At 46.1% G+C, this 22,397-nt stretch overlaps 1 protein-coding gene across 1 annotated transcript in view; it reads left to right on the top strand.

The window, feature by feature from the left end:
* Tln2 (talin 2) overlaps positions 1 to 22,397 on the top strand; it is a gene marked incomplete in the record, with an annotated part of 349,184 nt that overhangs the window by 226,497 nt on the left and 100,290 nt on the right. Inside the window, 9 exon segments of the mRNA XM_005393813.2 lie at positions 1,208 to 1,375; positions 2,507 to 2,801; positions 4,966 to 5,132; positions 7,446 to 7,574; positions 8,807 to 8,920; positions 10,709 to 10,822; positions 13,821 to 13,955; positions 15,970 to 16,098; positions 18,648 to 18,750. Coding sequence (XP_005393870.1) covers positions 1,208 to 1,375; positions 2,507 to 2,801; positions 4,966 to 5,132; positions 7,446 to 7,574; positions 8,807 to 8,920; positions 10,709 to 10,822; positions 13,821 to 13,955; positions 15,970 to 16,098; positions 18,648 to 18,750 — 1,354 coding nt within the window.

Raw genomic sequence — 22,397 nt, 5'->3', positions numbered from 1 at the left:
TAATTTCCTACCATTTTGTCTGTAATTTGCTAAGTCCCCCCTATTATTATGTTATCCTTCTTTTACTCTTTAAAATAAAATATATGTGATTCTGTCCAAAAAAAAAAAAAAAAAAAAAGTGTTCCCGCTGTCCCCAGTGGAGCCCTGACTCTTAGAGGTCACCAAGGATTATCAGGGACCACTCGACTGATCCTGTCTTTCTGTGCTCGAGGGCCTACACCAGCATCCCCAGCCAACACTGCCCTCTGAACCCCTCTTCCTCAGGATGACGGGTGGGGTACTGGGCACCATTGCTCGCTGAGCCTGTCTGCCATGCATGTGGATGACTGGGTCCTGACTCCGGACTGAAGGAGAAGCGGGACTTAAACAAAGCCCCATCAGCCAAACCCAGCTCCCTCTACTGCCCCTTCCCACTCAAGCTAGGAACCCAGGACATGGTGATCAGGGCCCTAGAAATGGGCTGGAGAGAAGGACACAGGGCTTGGGTCTAAGACATGACTTTCTGGTGATAGCCACTTCAGGGACAAACGCTCAGCAGGTCTCAAGTCCCCACGTCATCAGCACAGACCAGGAGCAGCTTCGCCCCATCGGTCAGCATGGACAGCAGCCCGCCCCTCGCTCTGAGCCTTGGCTAACTTGGTCCTCTCTGTGCAACTGGGAAGCTAGGAGCTCTGTCCTGGAGACACTCAAAATCTCACTGGTGAGTTCGCCTTTGTAATTATTAGTTTCTACAACACTCCACTGATTTCCTTCAACAAGCAATGACAAATATGTTGAGGATGTTAAGATCTAAAAAGTAACTCTTAGCCGGGGGTGGTGGTACACATCTGTAATCCCAGCACTCAGGAGGCTGAGGCAGGAGGACTGCTGTGCATTCAAGGCCAGCCTGGGCTACAAAGTGAGCTCAGGGCCAGCCTGAACTGCATAAAAAGACCCTGTCTCAAAAAGACAAAAAAAAAAAAAAAAAGATTTAAATTTGTACTACTTACGAGATATAGGAAGACTCTACATTATTAAGGTGCATGTCTTTTTTCCCTAATTATTTTCAAGGATAAGTTATCATTTTAAAAAGTAAATGAAAAAAAATTCCACAGTTCTGAAGAAAAAGACCAAATAAAATCTTTAGGTAGATGCCACATTATATTTTTATGATACGAAAGAAAGATGATTAAAAAATAACAAGTAGTCTTGGATTCCCCCTTCACAGGATGTTTTAATGAGCTTGGCCAAAGCGGTTGCCAATGCTGCTGCCATGTTGGTGCTAAAGGCAAAGAATGTGGCCCAAGTGGCCGAAGATACTGTCCTGCAGAACAGGGTGATCGCTGCTGCCACGCAGTGTGCCCTCTCCACCTCCCAGCTTGTGGCCTGTGCCAAGGTAAGCCGGCTGGCACCCCTGCCCTGCCTGCAGCGTGCTGTGTCTGCCTGTCCGCATTCTGTCATTTGTGGGGAGCAAGAGCTGAATTTGTTAGGGACTGTCTGAGCTGGGAGCTTGCTTTAGGGATCTCCTTTTAGGAGATACACTGCCTCCTTCTGCTTTTATCATTTGTTCTTTGTGCAAGTCCGCAGGCAGGTGGTCCTTGCCCTTAATCTGCTTCTGTAGGCACATTGCTGCCTCTCCTCTGTGGACTTGTCTTACCGATAGCGCTCAGAAAGAGTCCTTGCCTCGTGTGGTACAGTGGCGTACAAGGTTCAGAAATAACCTGCAGCTTTCTGGGGAGCACTTACCATTAGGCAGTGTCAGAGTGTGAACGGGACTTGTCCAAGGTGTACACATCACCTCATTAAAGCTCCCCAGCGAGTTGCGATAGCACCATTACCCTCCTTACTGATGAGGAACCCGCGGCCATTAAAATTAGCAAGTAGGTTACGGCCACAGAAACAATAAATGGTAGCGCTGGGTCCATCTGACCCCCAGTGCCCTTTTCATCCACCATATATGTATCTTCTTCCCGGAAGACGGCTCATTTCCATTCCAGCATTTGCTGACATCGTGTACTGTGTAGATCGTGATCTGGCTTAGCCCAGCATTTCTTATCCTTCGTTAGGATTTGCACATTAGCTAGAGGGATCTTCAGTGGTCTCCTTGCTTGCCAGGGCGGGATCCATAGGTGACCAGCAGAATCCCTCTGGTCTTTACCATAAGGATAGAGTTCAGGTGCCTCTACGACAGGAAATAGGATTCCTTTCAGTCATCTGATGTCAGTCCAGAAGACTGGCCTCAAAGGAGCTAAGGAGAAAGGAAGTGTGACTGGCAAATACCAGAAATGTTTCCCTCCCAGAGCAGTAATGGATTGTGCTGCCTGACTACTGAGGAGGTAAGAAAGCAGGACATCTAAAGCCCCAAGATAAAGGGCAGCGCGTGTGGGAGCCACAGCAATGGTTTAGTTGAGTCTCTAATGCTGTAAGGAAGGAACGCAGGCCCAGGGTGCAGAGGAACTCAGGATGCTTCGCACACCGGGGACCAGCCTCAGCTGCGGTCGCCATGCCCCGCTCCTGTCTTGCGCAGGTCGTGAGCCCCACCATCAGCTCCCCGGTGTGCCAGGAGCAGCTCATCGAAGCGGGCAAGCTCGTGGACCGCTCGGTGGAGAACTGCGTCCGCGCCTGCCAGGCGGCCACCACCGACGCTGAGCTGCTGAAGCAGGTCAGCGCGGCAGCCAGCGTGGTCAGCCAGGCCCTGCACGACCTCCTGCAGCACGTGCGGCAGTTTGCCAGCCGAGGAGAACCCATTGGCCGCTACGACCAGGCCACCGACACCATCATGTGTGTCACGGAGAGCATCTTCAGCTCCATGGGCGATGCCGGTGAGGCCCCGGCTGTGGGCGGAAGGACGGGTCTGGGGTTCCCTCATGGAGACAGTTTTCTACAGAATAATTGAAGGATGACTGACAAGAGCTAGTTCTCATTGATCTCAGCCCAAGACTTTCTCCCTGAGGCTCAGAAAAAGATCCAGGACTCACTTCAGTATGTCCTCTAAATCCCCACAATTAACCACTTATAATTTCTGGGGGTTTTTTGGAAGTAAATTTTGCTGTTTATATTTAAGCTACACAAGAGTGCATCCTAAGATTAAAAATATCCATAGTAAGATGGTGCTGCAGTGGGATATATGATCGTACCTGTCCTTTCACGGTTACCCTCTTCACTGCTTGCAGCAAGAGCAGCTGTAATTAACTCATTCGGCAAAAATCCTGACCTTCCCACAGTTGTGTGTGTGAGAGGAATGGAGCAGGAGGCCCTCGTCCATGTGCACCTACATATATTGATCTTTTTAGTGGCAGGGTCATATTTTATTTTTGGAGGCGTCATAATTTACTCAGTCAGTTATCTTTTAATGACATTTAGCTGGTTTCCAAATTCGTTGGTTTAGATTTTTTTAATATGATACTACAGTAAGATTTTTTGGGGTTTTTGTTGTTTTGCTGGTGCTAGGAATTGAACCCAGGGCCTACTCATTGAGCTACATCCATTGCCCTTTTTTATTTTGAGACAAGGTCTTAATAAATTGTCCAGGCTGGGCTTGAACTTGGGATCCTCCTGGCTTACAATAAGTATTCTCAAAAGAATATCTTAGTTTCATTTTGTGGCCATGTATATAGGGTAAATCCCTATTGATAGAAATACTAGACCAGTGGGTACATGCGTTTTAAATTTTTTATGAACTTTCTCTCCAAAAAACCTTGCACCGTTGGCAATTATACCAGTAGTTCGTAAGAAATCTGTTTTCCTACTTCCTTGCCAGCACAGAGCAATTCTTTCTAACAAGTTCTTCTCCGAGAAAATTACTTTGTGCATTTTTAAATCCTCTAATGAATTAACAAAATAGGAGTATTCCACGCAGTTGGATTTTGGGTTGTTCGTGCCCTATTTTGTGTCTTACATAAATGTTTTCTTTTGGAATACTACATTCACCAAAAGTCGCAGAGGGTAACACACAGTTCCCGTGTGCTGTAGCACTTCTTCCATTTCTGACATCTTCCCTAATGCATGGCCATTTGTCCAAACCAGACGATAAGCACTGTGTGTAACTGTTCGTGAAATCACAGAGAGTATTCAGATTCTCTGTTATTCCACAGATGTCCTTGCACCGTTCCAGAATCCAATCCCGGGCGCCACACTGAATTCAACACATTTTTATGGTTAAAGCTTTTTCTTCCCCCTAATGCTACAGTGTTTTAGTTAGCATTCTTCTCAAATGAACTGTGGGAGAGGAGTGGTTCGGTCCTGTTTATGGAGTGGTTTTATTTTTAACGTCGATCATTATACCCTCCCCACGTCTAAAAGGAAGTTGAAATAGATCCCAGTGAAATCACAAACACCATCAGACCAAAGGATGAGTAAAACAAGATCCAGATGGGTGCCGGGAAGAAAAAGGTGACCAGAGAGGACACTGAATAGAAGACTCTGGGCCGGGGCATATCCGAGCCCTTGAGCGTGAAGCTGTGGTCCCTTATTCCTGCCATACGAGGGAGAACCAGATGACCCAAATACAGTGGGTTACGTGACATCCCTCATCTGGTTGTTGGTAGCATGCAAACCCTGAATTTAAAATAAATGTTTCCTGTCTGCATTCCTCAAAGAGTTTATTACAGGGGTTATTGTGTAAGCAGCTCTTAAAGTAAGGTAAACAGTGTTTTCTAAGTAAGTGTTTAAAGAGGGTAAATCCTTGTGATCATGTCCCCTGCCTTCCCTCTGCAAAGGGCTCCTCTTTGGTTACTTGTGCCATGTTTAACCCACGTAGTTAAAAGTTCAGCTTGGGTATGTCTGGGGAATACTGTCCTGGCAGCTGTGGAGGGTACTTTCAGCTCTGCCTGGAACTTGAGCACACCGCTCAGAGATAGATCGTGGAAGTTCTCTCCCCTCTCTCCTGTTGGCCACAGGAGTAGGGACAAAAGCACACCAGCTCCTGAGATTGAACTCACTGTAGAAAGCAAACAAACAGTCCAAATCCCCTGTCCCACCCTCTAGGTGAGATGGTGCGCCAGGCCCGAGTGCTGGCCCAGGCCACTTCCGACCTCGTCAATGCCATGAGATCAGATGCGGAGGCCGAAATCGACATGGAGAATTCAAAGAAGCTGCTGGCAGCAGCAAAGCTCTTGGCCGACTCCACTGCCCGCATGGTGGAAGCAGCGAAGGTACGGCATGCAGCTGCTGGTCTGAGAAGTGAATGCTAGTAATCGTTCGGGTTTGACACACACCTTCCTGAGTGCAAGACATAGGATGGTCAGCTGAGGGTGCATTTCTCTTGTTTAAATCCCGCATGGCTTGGTTCCCAGAGCAAAGCATATTGTTGAACATGAGACGGAAACTCTTCAGGGGGAGAAACGCTCAGCTGCAAACAGCAGGGCACCCTGGGTATCCAGGGACTCTTTCTGCACTGTAAGAGTCTTACTTAAATGAGAGTTTCAGCAGTGACTTCGCCTGTACTTTAGCCTCAGTGTTATCTTGCCTTTCATTTGACTTCTCAACTAAACTCTTAGCAAGATTTCACATAGCAGAGTGTTTCTTACCCCACCATCCTCTTTTCCAACCGCAATTGTAAATCTTGTGCAGCCTGAGTCTCTCAGCTAAAATGGGTTTCAGATTTTGGAGTTTTTATAAACTTTAGAAGATTGGCATAGACTTCACTGGTCATGCATCTGTAATCCGAAAACCGGAGATCCAGCTCTACTCACAAAGGTCCAGATTTGGTAATATTTTGGATTTCAGATTTTCACCCTGTATAAGGGTAAAAGTTCGCTTCGTGTGTTTTGACCCCTGTACTATATAGTACCATGCTTCTGAAAGGCAGCGATTCTTAACAGGGTCTGTTTTGAAGCTCTTCATAATGTACTAGAAGGTACATGCCCCATTTCCATCCCCAAAGACCCGGATTCCTAAGATCCCTGGTGAGACCGTGTGTGTATGTGTGTGTGTGTGTGTGTCTGTCTGTGTCTCACATAGGATATCCTGATTTGTACCTCTAGGTGAGAACTGTTTTACATGGATAAGGCCATCTTATCCTTTTTTACTATGCATGTAGCATACATTTCCTGTGGAGTGAATAGCAAATGCAAATAAATACAAAAAAGAAAATAAAAATAACCTTCAACTCCCTGCTCCCACAATAACATTTTTAATGGATTCTACACATATAAAATTCATCGTACATCTTTACATCTTATCTCCCTGGTGCCGGTGGAGTAGAACTGTGTCTTAACCAGGTTTGTGAATTTACTTAAAATATGTTGTGACTTGTATGAACCATGCAGAATTTTCTTATTGCCCCTCCCCCCAAGGGTCAAGATTCATGAACGTAAAAGAAAGGGGGAATAGAAGGATCAAGGAAGAAGTAGGATCTGAACTGCTTTCTTCTACCTGGTACAGCCAAGGACCTCTGATTTTAACCACCCCTTTTTAGCAAAAAAGATGTGCAGTATTACGGTTTTGTGTAGTGGTTATTTTTCTTAAAGTTTATTAGTATTTTCTTCTTTCCCCTTTGAAATCTATATATAGCCGTATCAAACAAACCTTCATGTTTGTAAAAAATAAAAATTACATGCTAGGATGGGAAGAGTTATAGAGAAAATCTAGTCCGTGCCTCATTTTACACTTGACAAAGTGGAGACTTCAAAAGATTGAGCCAAACATCACATAACCAGACTGAGCCAGGGCTGATAGGCACGTTTGTTTTTTTAATGTCCCCGTACCGATTCTCTGAATTTACCAAGTTGCCCAAAACTTGTCTCTTGTATTCGTAAGTTTCAGACAGTCATGTTGGATGCAATCATATTTTACCTCAATAAAAAGAGAATAAAAAGTAAATAGTGCCGGGCATGGTGGTACACAACTGTAACCCCAGTACTCAGGAAGTTGAGGCACAAGTTCGAGGCCCATCTGGGCTACGTAGTGAGTTCAAGGCCAGTCTGAACTGCATCGGAAGACCCTGTCTCCAAAAAAAAAAAAAAAGTAAATACTGCTGGCATTAATGGCCATCCTCTGGAAGAAAATTACTGGGCCCTTTCTTTATTCTCTATATGTATATCTATAAGCTCCAGCCTAAAACAAAATGTATTTCTTTTTATTTATTTAGGTTTATTTTTAACTGACACATAAAAATGTAAAATTCATACATTTCAGTGGGATCACATGTGAGGTCTTAATGTCTTTTAATCCACAGATTTCTGACCACAGAGTGATTTGTATGAATGACCAAGGCTGTGATCGCTAGCATTTAATTATTACCCTTGGATACTGGCTAGCCAGGCAGCTTTGAAGCTTCCTTGGATCGATGTTTTTAGTTGTAAACATCTTTATCCTACATCTATTGCCTATCGCATTTGGATTTCCCTTCCAAGCACATTATAGACCTAGGGGAAAGGAACAGATACATACATAAAGGTATGTACCCAGTGATGGTGGCATTCTGTCCCCTGGAGCACTTGCGATCTTTATTTTCACCTTTGCAGGGGGCCGCAGCCAACCCAGACAACGAGGATCAGCAGCACAGGCTAAGAGAAGCCGCGGAAGGTCTCCGGGTAGCCACCAACGCTGCAGCGCAGAACGCTATTAAGAAGAAAATTGTCAACCGGCTGGAGGTCAGGAAAGAGGCTGACTTTTTGGGATTCCTATTTTAGATTGCAAAGAGTCACGTGGAAAAAATAGTTGAGTCAGCAAAGTGAGGTGTGTTTAAAGGAAGCTAAATCAAGGTTAACAGCCTTGGTGGATAGTTGAGATAATTTAAAGGCATTGGCACAATCTGAGAAAATTGCTTTGATTTGTGCCTTTTGAAAGCAATGATCCTTGCGCTCATTGAGGAATAGAAAGCAGACAGTTTTCAATCAGAACTGGTACTCTTCCCTGACACGAAACGGTGCCCATATTCAGGAAGGACCGGTCACTGAAAATGTTTACATCTTGCCAGAGGCCATGACTTTGTTCAGGGCTTGCCATGGAAAACAAGGACTTTCAGAGACCGGTGGGGGAATCAGGTTTGGTTAGAGAGAGGTACCGGCGAGAGTAAGAAGAAATATTTGTTTCATTTTTCAGAATATTTTTTTCTGATGAAAGAGTTGAAATGGTAATAAAACCATGGAACAAAACATTTAATTTCTCCCATGAGTATGCTCAGAAGACCTTTACACTAGAAGATGAGGGGTTACGGGTTGAGTGCCTGCCTGTCTAAGGAGGAATCTGTCTGCTGTGCTGTGGAAGGAAAGTGGCCTCCTTGCTAAGACAAGGGCACGAACTCAATGGGGTGCCCAGGGGCGCAGTATGTGCCCTTCTTTTTCGTTTATTCTTTTTTTGTTGTTGTTTCGAAACAGGGTCTCACTGTACGGCCTAGGCTGGCCTTGAACTCCCAGTGATCGTCCTGCCTCAGCCTCCTGGGTGCTGGAATTATAGGCCTGAGCCCTCACAGCCAGCTTACCTGCATTTCTGAGCCAGGGGCTCCAGGCGCTGAGAGGGGAGGGTCATGGACAGCTGCGTTTGTGCTTGACGTGGAGAGCAGCCTGCGCTCCTGAGCGAGATCTTTTTCCCCTGAACATTTAGCCTTGGTGCTGCTAGTTATCAGTGCCATCATGGTCTTGGGATTGTCCTTTGTCTTTCTAAGAAAAGACTGCAATACGCTGCAGTTTGAGCTCTCACGCATGCCCGTCTCTGTTGCACGCAGGGCAGATAGTGACTTTCAAAAGGTTTTAAAAGGTGGCATCTATTCCCGGAGTTCTTGCAGCGGCACAGCGTGTGCGCCTGTGGAGGAAGTGACATCGTGCATGCGTGTCTGTGTTACTCTCTGCAAACCCACACTGACCTGTCCCATCCTCCTTCACAGGTCGCAGCCAAGCAGGCAGCGGCGGCAGCTACGCAGACCATCGCTGCCTCCCAGAACGCAGCCATTTCCAACAAGAACCCTGCAGCGCAGCAGCAGCTGGTCCAGAGCTGCAAGGTGAGTTTCCGGCCTGGAGCGCAGAAGCCCAGCTCTGCTGTGACAGCCTGGATGGGATCAGCGTGCCATATGCCCGGGGAGCTCACTCAAAACAGGTCTTGCCAGCCTTAATCTCGTTGATCCCAACTCCACGTTCCAGCTGTCCTGGTGTCTGGTTTTTGTCCCTTAACTGAAGGCCTGTGTTTGAGAGGAGAGTATGTACTTTTTCCCCACCATTGTCTTCCCTTTGTCACCCTTTTTTCCTTTTCAAGGGACTGCATCAAGGAATTAGGAAGGAGGCCTTTCGAGGGCTCTGAGATAGTGATGAAGGGCTGTGTCTCCCTAGGCTCCCCTCTTTGACGGGCGGGCGCTTCACACGCAGTCTTTACTCCTTGTTGCTAGGTTGATTTCCCGCTTTCTGCTAATTCTGTCTGCAGGGTTTATTTCTTCCTTTCTTGCCTTGGTGAAGTTGTGCTCTGGTGCTTTCTGGTATGACTCGCTTGTCCAAGACTGGGCCTTGGTCCCGCGTTGAGGTGACGACAGCCACCTTTGTGCCCTCTGTTGGGCCTGGGGAGCTGCCTCTGCCTGGACACCTCTGAGCGGTGGCAGGCCCAGAGTCCCCGTGCAGAGCAGTGGCCACACGTGGGTACGCATCCGGCTGGGGTCTGCTGAAGCGGTGTTAGTGGAGGCTGCAGAGGTGAACTCTGGGTGTCCTCCGTCCCCTCAGCGATGCTAGGGCCCCAGGCAGCTGTGCCTGGGGACGGAGGGGTGCGGGGTGCTTCCTATTCAGGCCTCAGTTCAGCTGCCTGTCCCCTTCTTGGAGAGCATGTGCTCTCATGTGGAGGGACACATGACAGGGTGAGTCTTCTGTCTCTCTGTTGCGTGGAGCCCAAAGATGCTATGTCTCTGAGTGTCACTGCCAGGAAATGAGAGGAGTGCTGTTCATGAGCTCGAAGTGGATAAAGAAAAGTGGACCAAAGACCCCAGAACCAGCACGCCTAGGAAGGCTGGGGAAATTGACGCGGAAGGGTTTTTTTTTTTTTACCTCTTTCTGGAATGGGTTTTTGGAGAAAAATGAGCCACTAGGCCAGGATGCACTGGACATCTTTACCACCAATGGTGGCCGAGCTACTGTACCCCCGAAGGCTGGCTCATCAGAGCGGGAGTGGGCTGAGAGGGAAATCTCAGAAGGAACCACAGAAGGAGGAAGGCTGGCCTGTTAGGCAGCACAGGAAACAGCAGTCCTGCTGTGTGAATACGGCTCCAGTCTCACTCCCTGCTGGGCTTTAGGTTTTTCAGTTTGGGAAACAGTAAATACTGCTCAGAATAGAGAAGCACGAGCCACGACCACGTGAGGGCTGGTACACGGAACGCACGCGTGCAGAGTAAGAGCCCCGAGCACTTCCATATGCAGTAGCTGAGTATTTCTCCCGATTTCTTCTCATCACGGGACCATCTGACTTCAATTTATCCGTCTGTGAATCGCGAAGATCCTTTGCTGCTGATTGTGCAACCCTATGACATCTAGAGAAATTCTCTTAAGGTTTTGTTACACAGAATCATCATGCCCCAAACACATCGAGATCTTTGGGACCACAAGTAGAGGGCATGGGGAAGAAGCACTCAGAACGAGTTTCAGGCTTGGTGAGGACGCAGCTAAGCATGTTGGGTAAATCCAGGTGCCAGGACTCGCGTCCCTTGGGCACAGCTGGCTCATCCAAACACAAGTCACTTGCGTCATCTTCCGCCGTCTTTTGTTAGTTGCCGCCCTCTGCCTGTGCTCAGTTTCTGTCTCCTGGCTCCTTGCAGGCTGTGGCGGATCACATTCCTCAGCTGGTCCAGGGCGTGCGAGGGAGCCAAGCGCAAGCGGAGGACCTCAGCGCGCAGCTGGCGCTCATCATCTCTAGCCAGAACTTTCTCCAGGTAACAGAGAAGCGGTCACCTTGGCCTTCCGTGGCGCCCCCAGCTGGACAGGGGCTGCCCTTAGTCCTTACAGAGGGGAATGGGTGAATCCCGTAGCCTTGGCTACAACCTCGCCTGTCCAGTTTTGGGAGAAGGAGGTTTCACCTGTCAAAGCAAGATGCTAACATTCAGGGAATTGTGCTGGGGAGACAGCGTGCAACCCATCTTTCTCAGGAGTGCCTTACTCATGTTTCCCTGAAGAGAGGAAACATTGCAGTAAGCTGCAAATAGTGATGAATGGCCCAGGACCAGGTCGTGCGCTGGGTTTCTGCAGCACCTACTGCCCTTATTCATGGACCGGGAACACACAAGTTGTTTCATGTGTTCTTTTCCAAATATGAGCATGTTCCTGGTGGCCACTGGCTGTGAGTTGGGACTGTCAGTCCTCTGTGGGGTGAAGAAGGGTAGATTTGTTGGGGGTTTTTGGTTTGGTTTGGTTTAGCTTGGTTTGTGGTGTTGGGGATGAACCTATAGGCTTGTGTATGCCAGGCAAGTTGTATTCCACTGAGCTCCACCCACAGTATCATAGATTCACTTTAAGGAAAACTGGGTGCAATGACAGCATCATGAGAAAACTCCCTTCTGCGTGCTTGTATTCACACCTCTCTATCAGCGCTTTGTCTCTGCTTACACCTCATGAACCGTTGATACGAGGATGCATTTCAGCTCCGCAACCCTTTCTAGTTCAACCCATAGTTGCAGGACCTTCACTGGGTCAGTTTATCTTCTGCTGTAACCTCAACGTGCAGAAATAAAACATGGAAGTTTTTATTTTTTTGCATCTTTAAGGTATACACAGATGCACAAAGAGATTGTGTGAGGATGTGCAATTTTTGAATTGTGATGCATTGTATATAAATCCTTTGTGTTTTATTACTGTTTTGTTTCTTTTTTGTGTGGCAGTTAGGGTCAAACCCAGCACCTCGTGCAACCCTTTTGAAGTTGAATTTTGAGATACGGACTTACTAAGTTGCCCAGGCTGACCTCAAACTTGCAGTTTTCTTGCCTCATCCTCCAGTGTATTGGGGTTACAGCATGTGTCCCATGCCTGGCTGACCCTTTAGGTTTTCCATTTACCATCTGGACCTTTATGGTTTTGAATAATCTACCGAGTGGCCATATTGTGTGTTTAGCTACCTTCTCAGCATTGGCTGTACAAGATTTTACATGTTTTGCCATCCTAGAACAACTGGTGATAGGATTTTCTTTCTGTACTCAAATCTTTCTTCCCCTCTTGAATTACTTCTCTGTGATAAATTCCTAAAAATAAGATTGAAAACAACTTAGTTCTAATTTCAGGACACTCAAATGTGTGACTCGGACAAGGCGTCTCCTCACGAGCGGTCCTGGAACCAGCTGATGTGTGTGTTGTCTGTTCCTGGTTCCACTGTCCCTGCCCTTTTAACTTTGTCATCATAGATACTTAGATCTTTACAAGAAAAGGCAAAGTTAAAAATAAATAGCAATAGAGTAGACAGGTCCAAAGGGTTATACCTTGTTTTGTATGTGTGTATGTGGGTACTGCACATCAGACCTTGCGTGAGTGAGGCAAGCGCCGTAACGCTGAGCCACACCCCCAGCAAGTTTATGCATTTTAAACTTCCTTCCTACACGTTGTAGAATTGCCCTTCCAGAAGGCTGAACAAGTCTAAATTTATAACTAGCAGTATATGGAGCGTGCTTTTAATACATCTTTTATAAGACGGAGTGTTAAGTGCTTTAAAAAAACCACATTTGCCAGTTTTCTCTGTAAGGTTCGTTTGATTTTCATTTCCTTGCTTGTCACAATGTGAAACATTTTTCATATGCTCTGCTTTGTTTTTGTCACGTGAAATTATCTGTTCATGCTTTGGTGCAGTCATGCTGGTTTTTCATATTCTCATTAATTCTTTAAATATTAGAAGTATTAACTTTTTCTTTCATGTTTATGATCTGGCATTTAAATTGTTGTAACGCTTCTAAGGTCAGTTTTGTAGTATGTGTATTGAAAGCCTTAAAGTGTACATGCTTTTTGATCCTGAAATTCTACTTGTAAAAGTTTATACAAAGCAGCTATTCAGAAGTTTGAGGCTGGAGGATTGTGAGTTCAGTGCTAGTCTGGGCAACATAACAAGACCCTCATCTCAAAACAAAAGAAAATTATAAATATGTACACACATTTACCTATTGATTGGTCATTGCTTAATACATTGAAGAAAAATGAAAACACTCCCAATAATAGGGGATTGGGGAATATTAACAGGTATTATAATAGAGTATGACATGGCTAATAAAATATTCCAGTCCATGGAACAAAGAGATTCTGAAAGAAAACAGCATTATAGTATCTTATTTTTGATCGAATAGGACACCCATGTATAGTGAAATCATTTTGGCTTATGAGATGTGAGGTTATGTTATTTGGTTTCATTTTTCAAAATAGCTTATTGGATATATTTGAAATTCGGAGTAGAGAACAATTTTGAGAAATGTAAAGGAACCTATCTTAAAAGAGCTGTCTTTGAAATCTGTTTTAAATGAGAATTTTAAGCTGCTAATTTTACCTTGCCTGCTCCACCAACTATCAAACAGACTTTTAAAAAAATAACTCTAGGCCTAGTGTGGTGGTGCCCGCCTGTAATCCCAGCACTCGGGAGGCTGAGGCAGGAGGATGGCTGTGAGTTCGAGGCCCACCTGGGCTACAAAGTGAGTTCAAGGCCAGCCTGAACTGCATAGCAAGACCCTGCCTCAAAAAGGCAAGCAAACAAAAAATCAAAACAACAAGAAACTCTAGAATGCATACTGCCCTAGTATCTGATTTAGGGTGGTAATTTTAGGGTCAGAGTATAAAACAAATTGGTGTTTGATGTCCCTCTATTTTTAGGAAAAAATAAGTTCCGGTCACTGTGGAGACGTTGCCATGGGGTCTCTGCCTCTTACGGCCCAGGAGCCGTCTCACTTTCTGCTCATCTCTTCACAGCCCGGAAGCAAGATGGTGTCCTCCGCCAAGGCTGCGGTGCCCACTGTGAGTGACCAGGCCGCAGCCATGCAGCTGAGCCAGTGTGCCAAGAACCTAGCGACCAGCCTGGCTGAGCTGCGAACGGCCTCGCAGAAGGCAAGTCCAACCTGGTCTCAAGTCCAACTCGCTAGGGGTGAAGCGCTTCATTTCGTATTCCTGGTGTGGTGTGGGTGCTGCCCAGGGTCTCAGCACAGCTAGATCTGTTTCCTGGCAGAGGTGTCCATTCCAAATGCATGACCATTGAAGATAACTCCCATTGGTTGGCTTTTACTGCAGTTAGTGCTACCTCCCAGACTTGGTTATCGTCTTGTGATTAGAGATGACTTTTGTGGAACGTCATCAGGGATGGACGTAAGAGAAGATTTGCTCACCACGTGATGGCTGGGAAGCAAAAGAGAGGGACATAGGAAGCGGCCAGGGTCCTATTATCCCCTCAGGGTCGAACCCCCAGTGACATAGCTTCCTGCCACCTGGCCCCTCCTCCTAAGTATTCTACTGCCTCCAGACAGTAAGAAAGCCTGGGGACCACGCCTAAACCTGGATCTTTTGGGGGGGATTTCAGGTATGAAACAGAGCAATAAGTAATCCTCTCTCCAGATAGCATCTTGAGAATTTAGTAAATGATTTAGGCAGAAAATCTAACTGCAGGGGTCATCTTTACTATATGTTTTTTTTTTTTTCCTTAGAAAATTTTTGTATTTTACATGGAAGCATTCACTTTACAAAGTTCTCAATAAAACACAATTTGGATCAAAGTACATTGCTCTTTCTAAAGCTTATTAATTACCAAAGGCCCTCATTCCTACTCTGGTGTGGTGTTAGCGTGAAGTTCTAGTGAGAATTCATGAATGCTGATGACAGCAGCTCCTGTATAGAGACAAGGAAAGCGGGCAGAGGCTGACATGCATTCTTAATGTGAGCAGCGCGCCACATTGCCAAAGAAAACTACCTAGAGCGTTAGCCGATGGCCATCAAAAAGTGTGTGCGCTGTTCCACAGAGAGGTCCTGGAGTCACCAAGGGTGCTTGTCGGAATGCGGGTTTCTGCGCCCAAACCCTAGCAACAATAAACATGAGCTCTGGAACGGCGAGCTCCAGAGGAGGGGGAAAGCACGACTGCCCACCAGGTGCAGGAAGGCGTGGTGAGCGCTTGTAAATACTTTTGTTACGCAGTGTAAGGTTTCCGTGTTCAGGCTGAGGAATCAGACAAGCTGCATTTACATTCTGGCCCTGTCACTGACTTAATGTTGTGACCCGGGAAAGTTAGTTATCCTCTTCTGTGATTCATTTTCCTCACCTAATAATACTAGCACGTAAAAATCAACTAGTATTCACTGCTGCTACTGTTACTATTACTATTATATAAAAAGGGAAGAAATTAAAATTCATCAATAATTAGTATACTGATCAATTTATTACACATGTATTTAATTAATTAATGATGCGTTAGTTGCACAAAATCACCAGGGTTTGAAGACCAGTGTTTTAATGGTTAAGAGAATGAAGTAACCTTCTTAAAACTTTTACAATCTTTAGGATGGGAAGGTAATGATTTATAATCTGGAAATCTTGTAAGGAGAATAAGGGTTAGCACTGACTTGGCCCTAGTGTCCTGGATTGGTCTCCTTTTTTTTTTTTTTTCTGGTTTTTTGGTTTTTTTCCAGTACCAGGAATTGAACTCACAACCTCCCACTTGCCAGGCAGGTGCTGTGTCACTGAGCTAAATCCCCAGCCCCTGGAGTGGTGTCTTTATTCATTCTACTGCGTACTTCCGAACCTCTGTGTGTGTACATGTGGTGTTAAAGGCTCAGTTTCTGCAGCATAGCCACCGTGAATAAAGGATCCTTTAAGTCTGTGGATAAAACAGGTGCAAGAAGACTTTTAAATATGTCCAGTGATGAGATGTACACAGTTGATTATTTAGGGACAGTAAGACTAAGGTCCTGACTGAACGTGGTTTTGTACCCTGGGGAAATAGTTGCTACCTTGGCCTCCGACTCCTGGCCTCAGAGAGTCATTGGGTATATCCAGAAAGTGTTCCAAGTGTTACTATAATCGGAGATGCTTCTCCCAAGCAGACTGTGTATTACATATTCCTCACTCTCTTGACAGGCCCATGAAGCCTGTGGTCCTATGGAAATCGATTCAGCTCTGAACACAGTGCAGACGCTTAAGAATGAGCTGCAGGATGCCAAGATGGCAGCTGTGGAGAGTCAGCTGAAGCCTCTTCCTGGGGAAACGGTAAGCCGTTCCAGCCAGATGGCTGTAGGCTTCAGCTTGTAATATTATCATGGTGAGGCGCTTGTAAAAGTTGGGGTTAGTGTCCCTGAATTTCAGATATTTGGAACTTGGTGCCCTAGACTTGCCACATAGCTTTGGAGCTGCGTTCAGATAGTGACCACCCTGCGGGGACTTTTAGCAGTGCTTGTATGTATCCTTTCCAGAGGTTTTGCAGAGGATACACGCACATCTGTTAACATATACCCTTCTTTTTGATGAGAAATCCCAATCTTAGAGTCTTTTTCTGGTAAGAGTGTTCCCTACAGCTGGTGGGTCTAGACATCCAGCTGAGAGCTCTTACCCACTGCCACACTTCTGTGTCTCAGGTGTTTTATCGGTGAAGTGGGGGGCCGTGAGGTCATCATGGTAAACAGAAGAGATGGTCAGCAGTCGTGTTTAAAATAAAATCATGTATGTAGCGCAAGGCACTGAGATGGACCGCCGCAAAGCCTTCATTGCTGTAAAGCCATAGTCACAGATAGAGTAACGGACCAGAGGTCCAATTTGGTCCCAGTATGATAACCCCTGATGCTTTTATCGAGATGCCTGGCCTAAAATTTTACTAATCCTCATTTCTATACATTGACTTTCCCACATGTCTTTGAGCACTGCTAATAAAATACCACCACTTATTAAGCGCCTATTACTTGCGCACAGTCTAGTTTATCCTGACAATAACCCTATGAGCAGATGTTTTTAGACCCATTTCCGTGAAGTAAACAGACATATCCAATGTTACTTGCCAGTTAGCGGCAGAAGCAAGGTTTGAATCCACACCTGCAGGACTCCCACACCCAGACTCCTGCACTCCTGCGTGGCAGACACACAGCCTCGAGCATGGTAGGCAGGATGCACCACTGAGCTGCATCCCAGCCCTAAAAGCTGCTGCTCTCAATCATCGATGCCCTTTGAATGAATGAAAGGCTTTTAAAATATAGGCAGACTCCGGGAGCTTCTAATGTACTACACAACAATGCCTGGTACATAAGCTGCACTCGGAAATACTTGGGAAATCAAGTTGCCCTAATTGTAAAGCTGAAGAAAGAGGCTTAGAGAGGTTGAATTTTTGGGGGGGTGTTGGGGGGGGTACTGGGAATCGAACTCAGGACCTTGCACTTGCCAGGCAGGTGCTTGTGCTGCTGAGCTACATCCCCAGCCCTGCGAGGCTGAATCACTTAGCTGAAGTTACCCAGCTGATGACCAAGTTGGGATTGGCACTGGATCCCGAAGCTTTGGAAATGCTCTATGTGTCTGGGCAAACTTCTGCACTCCAGGGAGACCAGAGCAGCTGTTGTGCGTGAATTCCAGTCTTACATGAAACAACGGGTGAAGCAGGGTGTGAGAAACACCTTATACGTTTTAAAGAAAGTATTTTTTCCTAAAATAAAAAAGTTTATTGCAAAAACAGCAATTGGAGGGAGAAGAAAATGTGCATTGTGTTATGTTATTTGCTAGAATGGGCCAGCTCTTACAAGAAAGGTATTGAGCTAGTAAAACGGCGTATGTTTTCCTCTGCCTTTCTGCACTCTTACAATGCAGTGCAAATTCTCCTCCAAAATGTTGTCCTCATCTACTAAGCAAATAATCACGCACGCCCTAAGTCTTTACCAGCTCTGTTCTCCGATTGTGTTGTCGTTGCTTGTTTTTTTGAGCCAGAGTCTTGCTACTTAGTTGATGCTGGCCTTGAACTCACTATGTAGTTTGGGCTGGCCTCAAACACAGCTATTCTTCTGCCCCAGCCTCTTGAGTGCTGGGATTACAGGCACGCACCACCACACCTGTCCTGTTCTCTGAAATTTTTATGAAGTTTACGAAACAAGATAACATGCTTATCATAGGAAGCACGCACTTTGCCCATTCATATACTCTCATTTACCACCCGAAACCTCTGTTACTCGTGGATTTCCTTTCTATTGGACCTCTTTAAAGCGTAATGATCAAACTGAACAATGTTAATCGTGTATATGACAGAAACATAGTAAAACTGAATGTCTGCCCACTTTCTACAGAGGCATAATGAATACCCATAAAGGAATCATTTCAGACTTTCTAAATTATTGGGCTGGAGATATAGCTCAGTGGCATAAGCGCCTGCCTGGCAAGCGCAAGGTTGTAAGTGTGATCCCCGGTACCGCAAAAAAAAGAAAACAAACAGACTTTCTAAATTAGCTTCTAAAGGCATAATGCTAGTAGCTAGCGTTTGTGGAGACTCTACATTCATTTTCTGAAAGTCTTTTCAGCTAGGTATTACAGTTTCAGGAAACTGAGGCTTGGAGAGCTCACACAGCTAGTAATAGGGGCAGGGTGTGCACCCAGATTCGTTGACTGTAAAGCCGGGCTGTTTTCTGTCCCATGCTGCTGGTACTGCTGCTGCTGCTGAGTACTGTGGGTATATTGGATGGGAAAGAGCTCATGCGTAAGGTTTGCTGTGCTTTATTGTTCTAAATGATGCTGAGACTGGTGAATGTTTCCTTCCCTCTAAGTTCTCTCCTTTCTGGATGTCGTTATAGCTGGAAAAATGTGCTCAGGACCTGGGAAGCACCTCGAAAGCGGTGGGCTCCTCCATGGCGCAGCTCCTCACCTGTGCTGCTCAAGGCAACGAGCACTACACAGGTGAGACCCCCAGGGCTGTCATGATGCCGGGTGGCCAGGTGGAGCCCCCTTGGGGCTTGGAAAGGGCGGTCGCTGATTCAGCAGCAGTCCTGCCTCTCTCCCAGCAGTTCACAACATATTTTTTGAGCACTTTCCATGTGTTGGTCACCAGGCTTGTTCCTAAGCATACAATGAGTAATAGAATGATTCCTAGACTATTTGTGGATCACTCCTGTTAGACTCTTTAGTTTGATAGTAATGGCATTGACATACCATTGACAAATGGTAATGACAAACTTCTAGGACTGTCTCTGACGTCAGAAGTCCCACTAAAGCAGAGAAATTTTTTAAAAGCCAAAGAGAATAAGGGATGACAACAAGTAAGATGGCAGTGAAACTTTCGAAGATGAAAGACAGTCACGGGTAGAGTGAGAGGGTGAGAACTCCAGAATGTGCGGGAGGAGGGACGCCAACATGAAGCAAGCTGATGTGTGCTGCAGAAACGCTTCTGGGAGGGGCCGAAGGTAGAGGCCGCGCCATCATAAGCAAGGACTGCACCGTCCGGAAACTGGACGGTCTGTTTCCAGTTGGCCTTGTAGGGTGTGGCCTTTTGAGTGTCCCATCCAGGGTCTTGCTGTTTACCAGAGTGATTCTGTTTCTTGGGCTCAGCCCTACACTGACTGTCTTCCTGGCCCCCTGAGATTTGGGCGGGCTTTGTTCAGCTCCTCCACTTCTTGGCTGCAGTTCCAAATTCAGAGATGCCTTGAGGTAAAAAGCAGCCCTGAATTTGAACCAACCCTCTCTGCTTTCATCTGCTCAGGGTCTTGGTCCTGTTTACCTCGGTGCCGTGGTGTTGCTCTAGTGACTTCAAACAAATGTTTCAGTGCGTTTTCCAGTTGCTTCTCTGTGGGAAGGTTGACATGAAAATTTGCAGTTTGTGGTAATCCAGTTACTACAAGCAAAATCCTCTTCAACTTTTCAAAACTGTGCACATTTATTACTTCGAAAATAAAAATAAAAGGAGCACAACAGGAGCAAAGGAGGTTATGATGCAGTGTAGTATCTGCAACATACAAGGTAGGGACAGTAAAGGAAACGGAGTGGAACTGACACCTGACCGGGTTTTGGGAGATTGTTTAGGGCTTTTTCAGCATTCTGGGAGAAAGGAGCATGTGATAAATGCTTCCAAAGTGTAAGGTGTAGGAGGGGTTTCAGTTTGAAACACTCCTGCACATTCCCAGAGTCTTGGCAGATTTTTTGTAGACGATGAAATGCACGTTGAGTGGAGAGAACGTTGCTTTGCAGGTTGCATCACCTGGTACAGGATACAGGGCGGCAGGCTGCCTCACTGCTGTCTGAGAAACAGCTGGGACGCGGTGCCATTTAGTTTCAGCCGGCACTGGCGGGTGTGCACGCAGGTACTGTGTGTGGTATCTGAAGTGAAAGAAGACTGAGCCAAGGAGATGAGAGGGTTCAGGTAAAAGGCAAGTGGAGACACGAGGAGTAGGAAGAGAGGGCTAGAAAGTGGGGCCAGGTTTGGATCCCAGAGAGCCTCATTAGGCAGTATGAATAGTTTGGCATTTAGCTGAAAAGCATGTGGAAGTCCTGGAGGGGTCTCAGCTGTGACTGCTGGTCAGACTGTCCTTTTATAGTCTATTACCTTCATCAAGATGAGAGGTGCTAGTGTTCTAAAGATGTGTTAGTTAGGGTTCTATCACTATAACAAAACACTTGAGATTAACTTTTATAGAGAAAAGGTTTTATATTGGCTCACAATTTTAGAGGGTCCGGTCCATGACTGGTGAGGCAGCGTCTCATGGCAGGAGCATGTGGTGGAGCAGAACCATTCATCTCATGGCCAGGAAGTAACAAAGAGTGAGGAGAGGGCAGAGGGTCCCACAGTCCTCTTCTTGGGCACAATACCAATGAACTAAAGACCTCCCTCTAGGTCCCTGTCTTGGTTAATTTTCTCTCGTTGCTGAGACAAAATATCCAACGCCCAAAATGAAGGAAGGAAAGGTTTATTTAGCTTACAGTGTGTGAAGGTTTCAGTCCATACTTGGCTGGCTCCGAGGCAGAAGACAGCAAAGCAACAAGAGCAAAGGGGGGAATGGCAGCCGAACAGCAAACAGCCAGAGCAAAATGGAGGAATGGCGGCAAGCAGCTTCTTTCCCTGCCTTACTTTGTAAACAGGCTACCCCCACCTGAGGGGCGTGTAGCTCCCACATAATCTCCATGCCCTCCTCTTCCACAGGCTCAGGATGTGTACAAAGTAAGCACCCTGGCTTCCTGCTGAGTCACGTAGCCAAACCTCTAGACTCCCCAAGTTGGCACAATGTATCAACCATTACAGTCCCCCTCTTAAAGGTTCCACCTTCGTCAATAGCACCACCCTTTGGACCAATTTTAACTCATGGACTATAATGGGACGTTGGAGATCCAAAGTATAGCAGCAGTAGAGATAAGGTAGCAGATAAAGATGCAGAGGCCTGACAGTTTTTTGGTGACTGCATAGGCACTTGCAGAGAAAGGTACAGAAGGTAACATGGGCAACTCCAAGTGTGTGGTCTGACAGCCAGGTGAAGAGTTGTGTGCATCCCTGGGATGGGGACATAGGAGCATGGCAGAGGTGAGGGTTGATGTTCAGACAGGCTGTTCTCAACTTCCAATGGATTTGATTCAGTGCACGTGGAGGATATGCAAGTAGAGGTGTCATTGGGCAGCTGGATCTCAGACTCTGGAAATCAGGAGAGAAAGCTGGACTAGAGGTAGAGATTTGAAAATTACTAGTGAAATGTTAATGAAAGTAGACGAGTTTGCCTACAGCGTTAGAGTAAGAAAAAGCTAAGCAGATATAACCCTGAAGACCTCAGCTAACAAAGGAGGACAAAATCTTGTCAGAACATCCTCTGCAGCCCTGGATAGGGCAGTGAAACCAAGAGAGGGATATTTGCATGCCCAGAAAGTCATGAGAGGATTTGAAAGCATCAGTTAGCTGCAGGAATTAGGTGGCAGGACCTTTAACTCCTTGTTGAAGTCAGTTTCAGCAAAGCTGAAGAGTGAATGGGAAGCCAAGAGAGGGCACCGGTGGGCACGTTCTCCCTGGGTCTCGGCGCTGTGTTCCACAGAGGTGTGAGACTTCCAGAGGGTGCGCCTCACCTGTCCCCTGGGTGCCTTTGATTCAAATGCGTTTCTGTTTGGCCAGGGAAATACTCAAAGTGTAGTTATTTCTACATGGCTGAATCCAGTTACATAGAATATTTTGCAAATACTTTGAACCAGATTAAAGATTTTTTTTTTTTTGGTACCGGGAATCAAACCCAGGACCTTGCGCTTGCCAGGCAGGTGCTTGTACTGCTGAACTATATCCCGGGCTCAGATTAAAGATTTATATCATGAGTGATTTCAACCTTGAGGGCTTGCTGTGTGGCCAGATACTATCTCAACACATAATCCACATGAATTCTAACAAGGAACAACAAACTTTGTGAAGATGCTGCTATAGTTGACGTCACTTGTTAGGTCTTCCTGAGACTCTGCTCCAGCATATAATTTAAGATACAGATGGCAAGAATCCTATGAAAGTCATCTCTTTTCAAAAGATTATGGTTCTTGAAACAGAAGTCAGCTTTCTAATTTCACACCAGTGGGTCTGGCGCTGTAATGCC

Source organism: Chinchilla lanigera, unplaced genomic scaffold, assembly GCF_000276665.1.
Source record: "Chinchilla lanigera isolate Chin_1 unplaced genomic scaffold, ChiLan1.0 scaffold00049, whole genome shotgun sequence".
NCBI classification, from domain to species: domain Eukaryota; kingdom Metazoa; phylum Chordata; class Mammalia; order Rodentia; family Chinchillidae; genus Chinchilla; species Chinchilla lanigera.
This window is presented reverse-complemented; position numbering and strand designations above follow the sequence as displayed.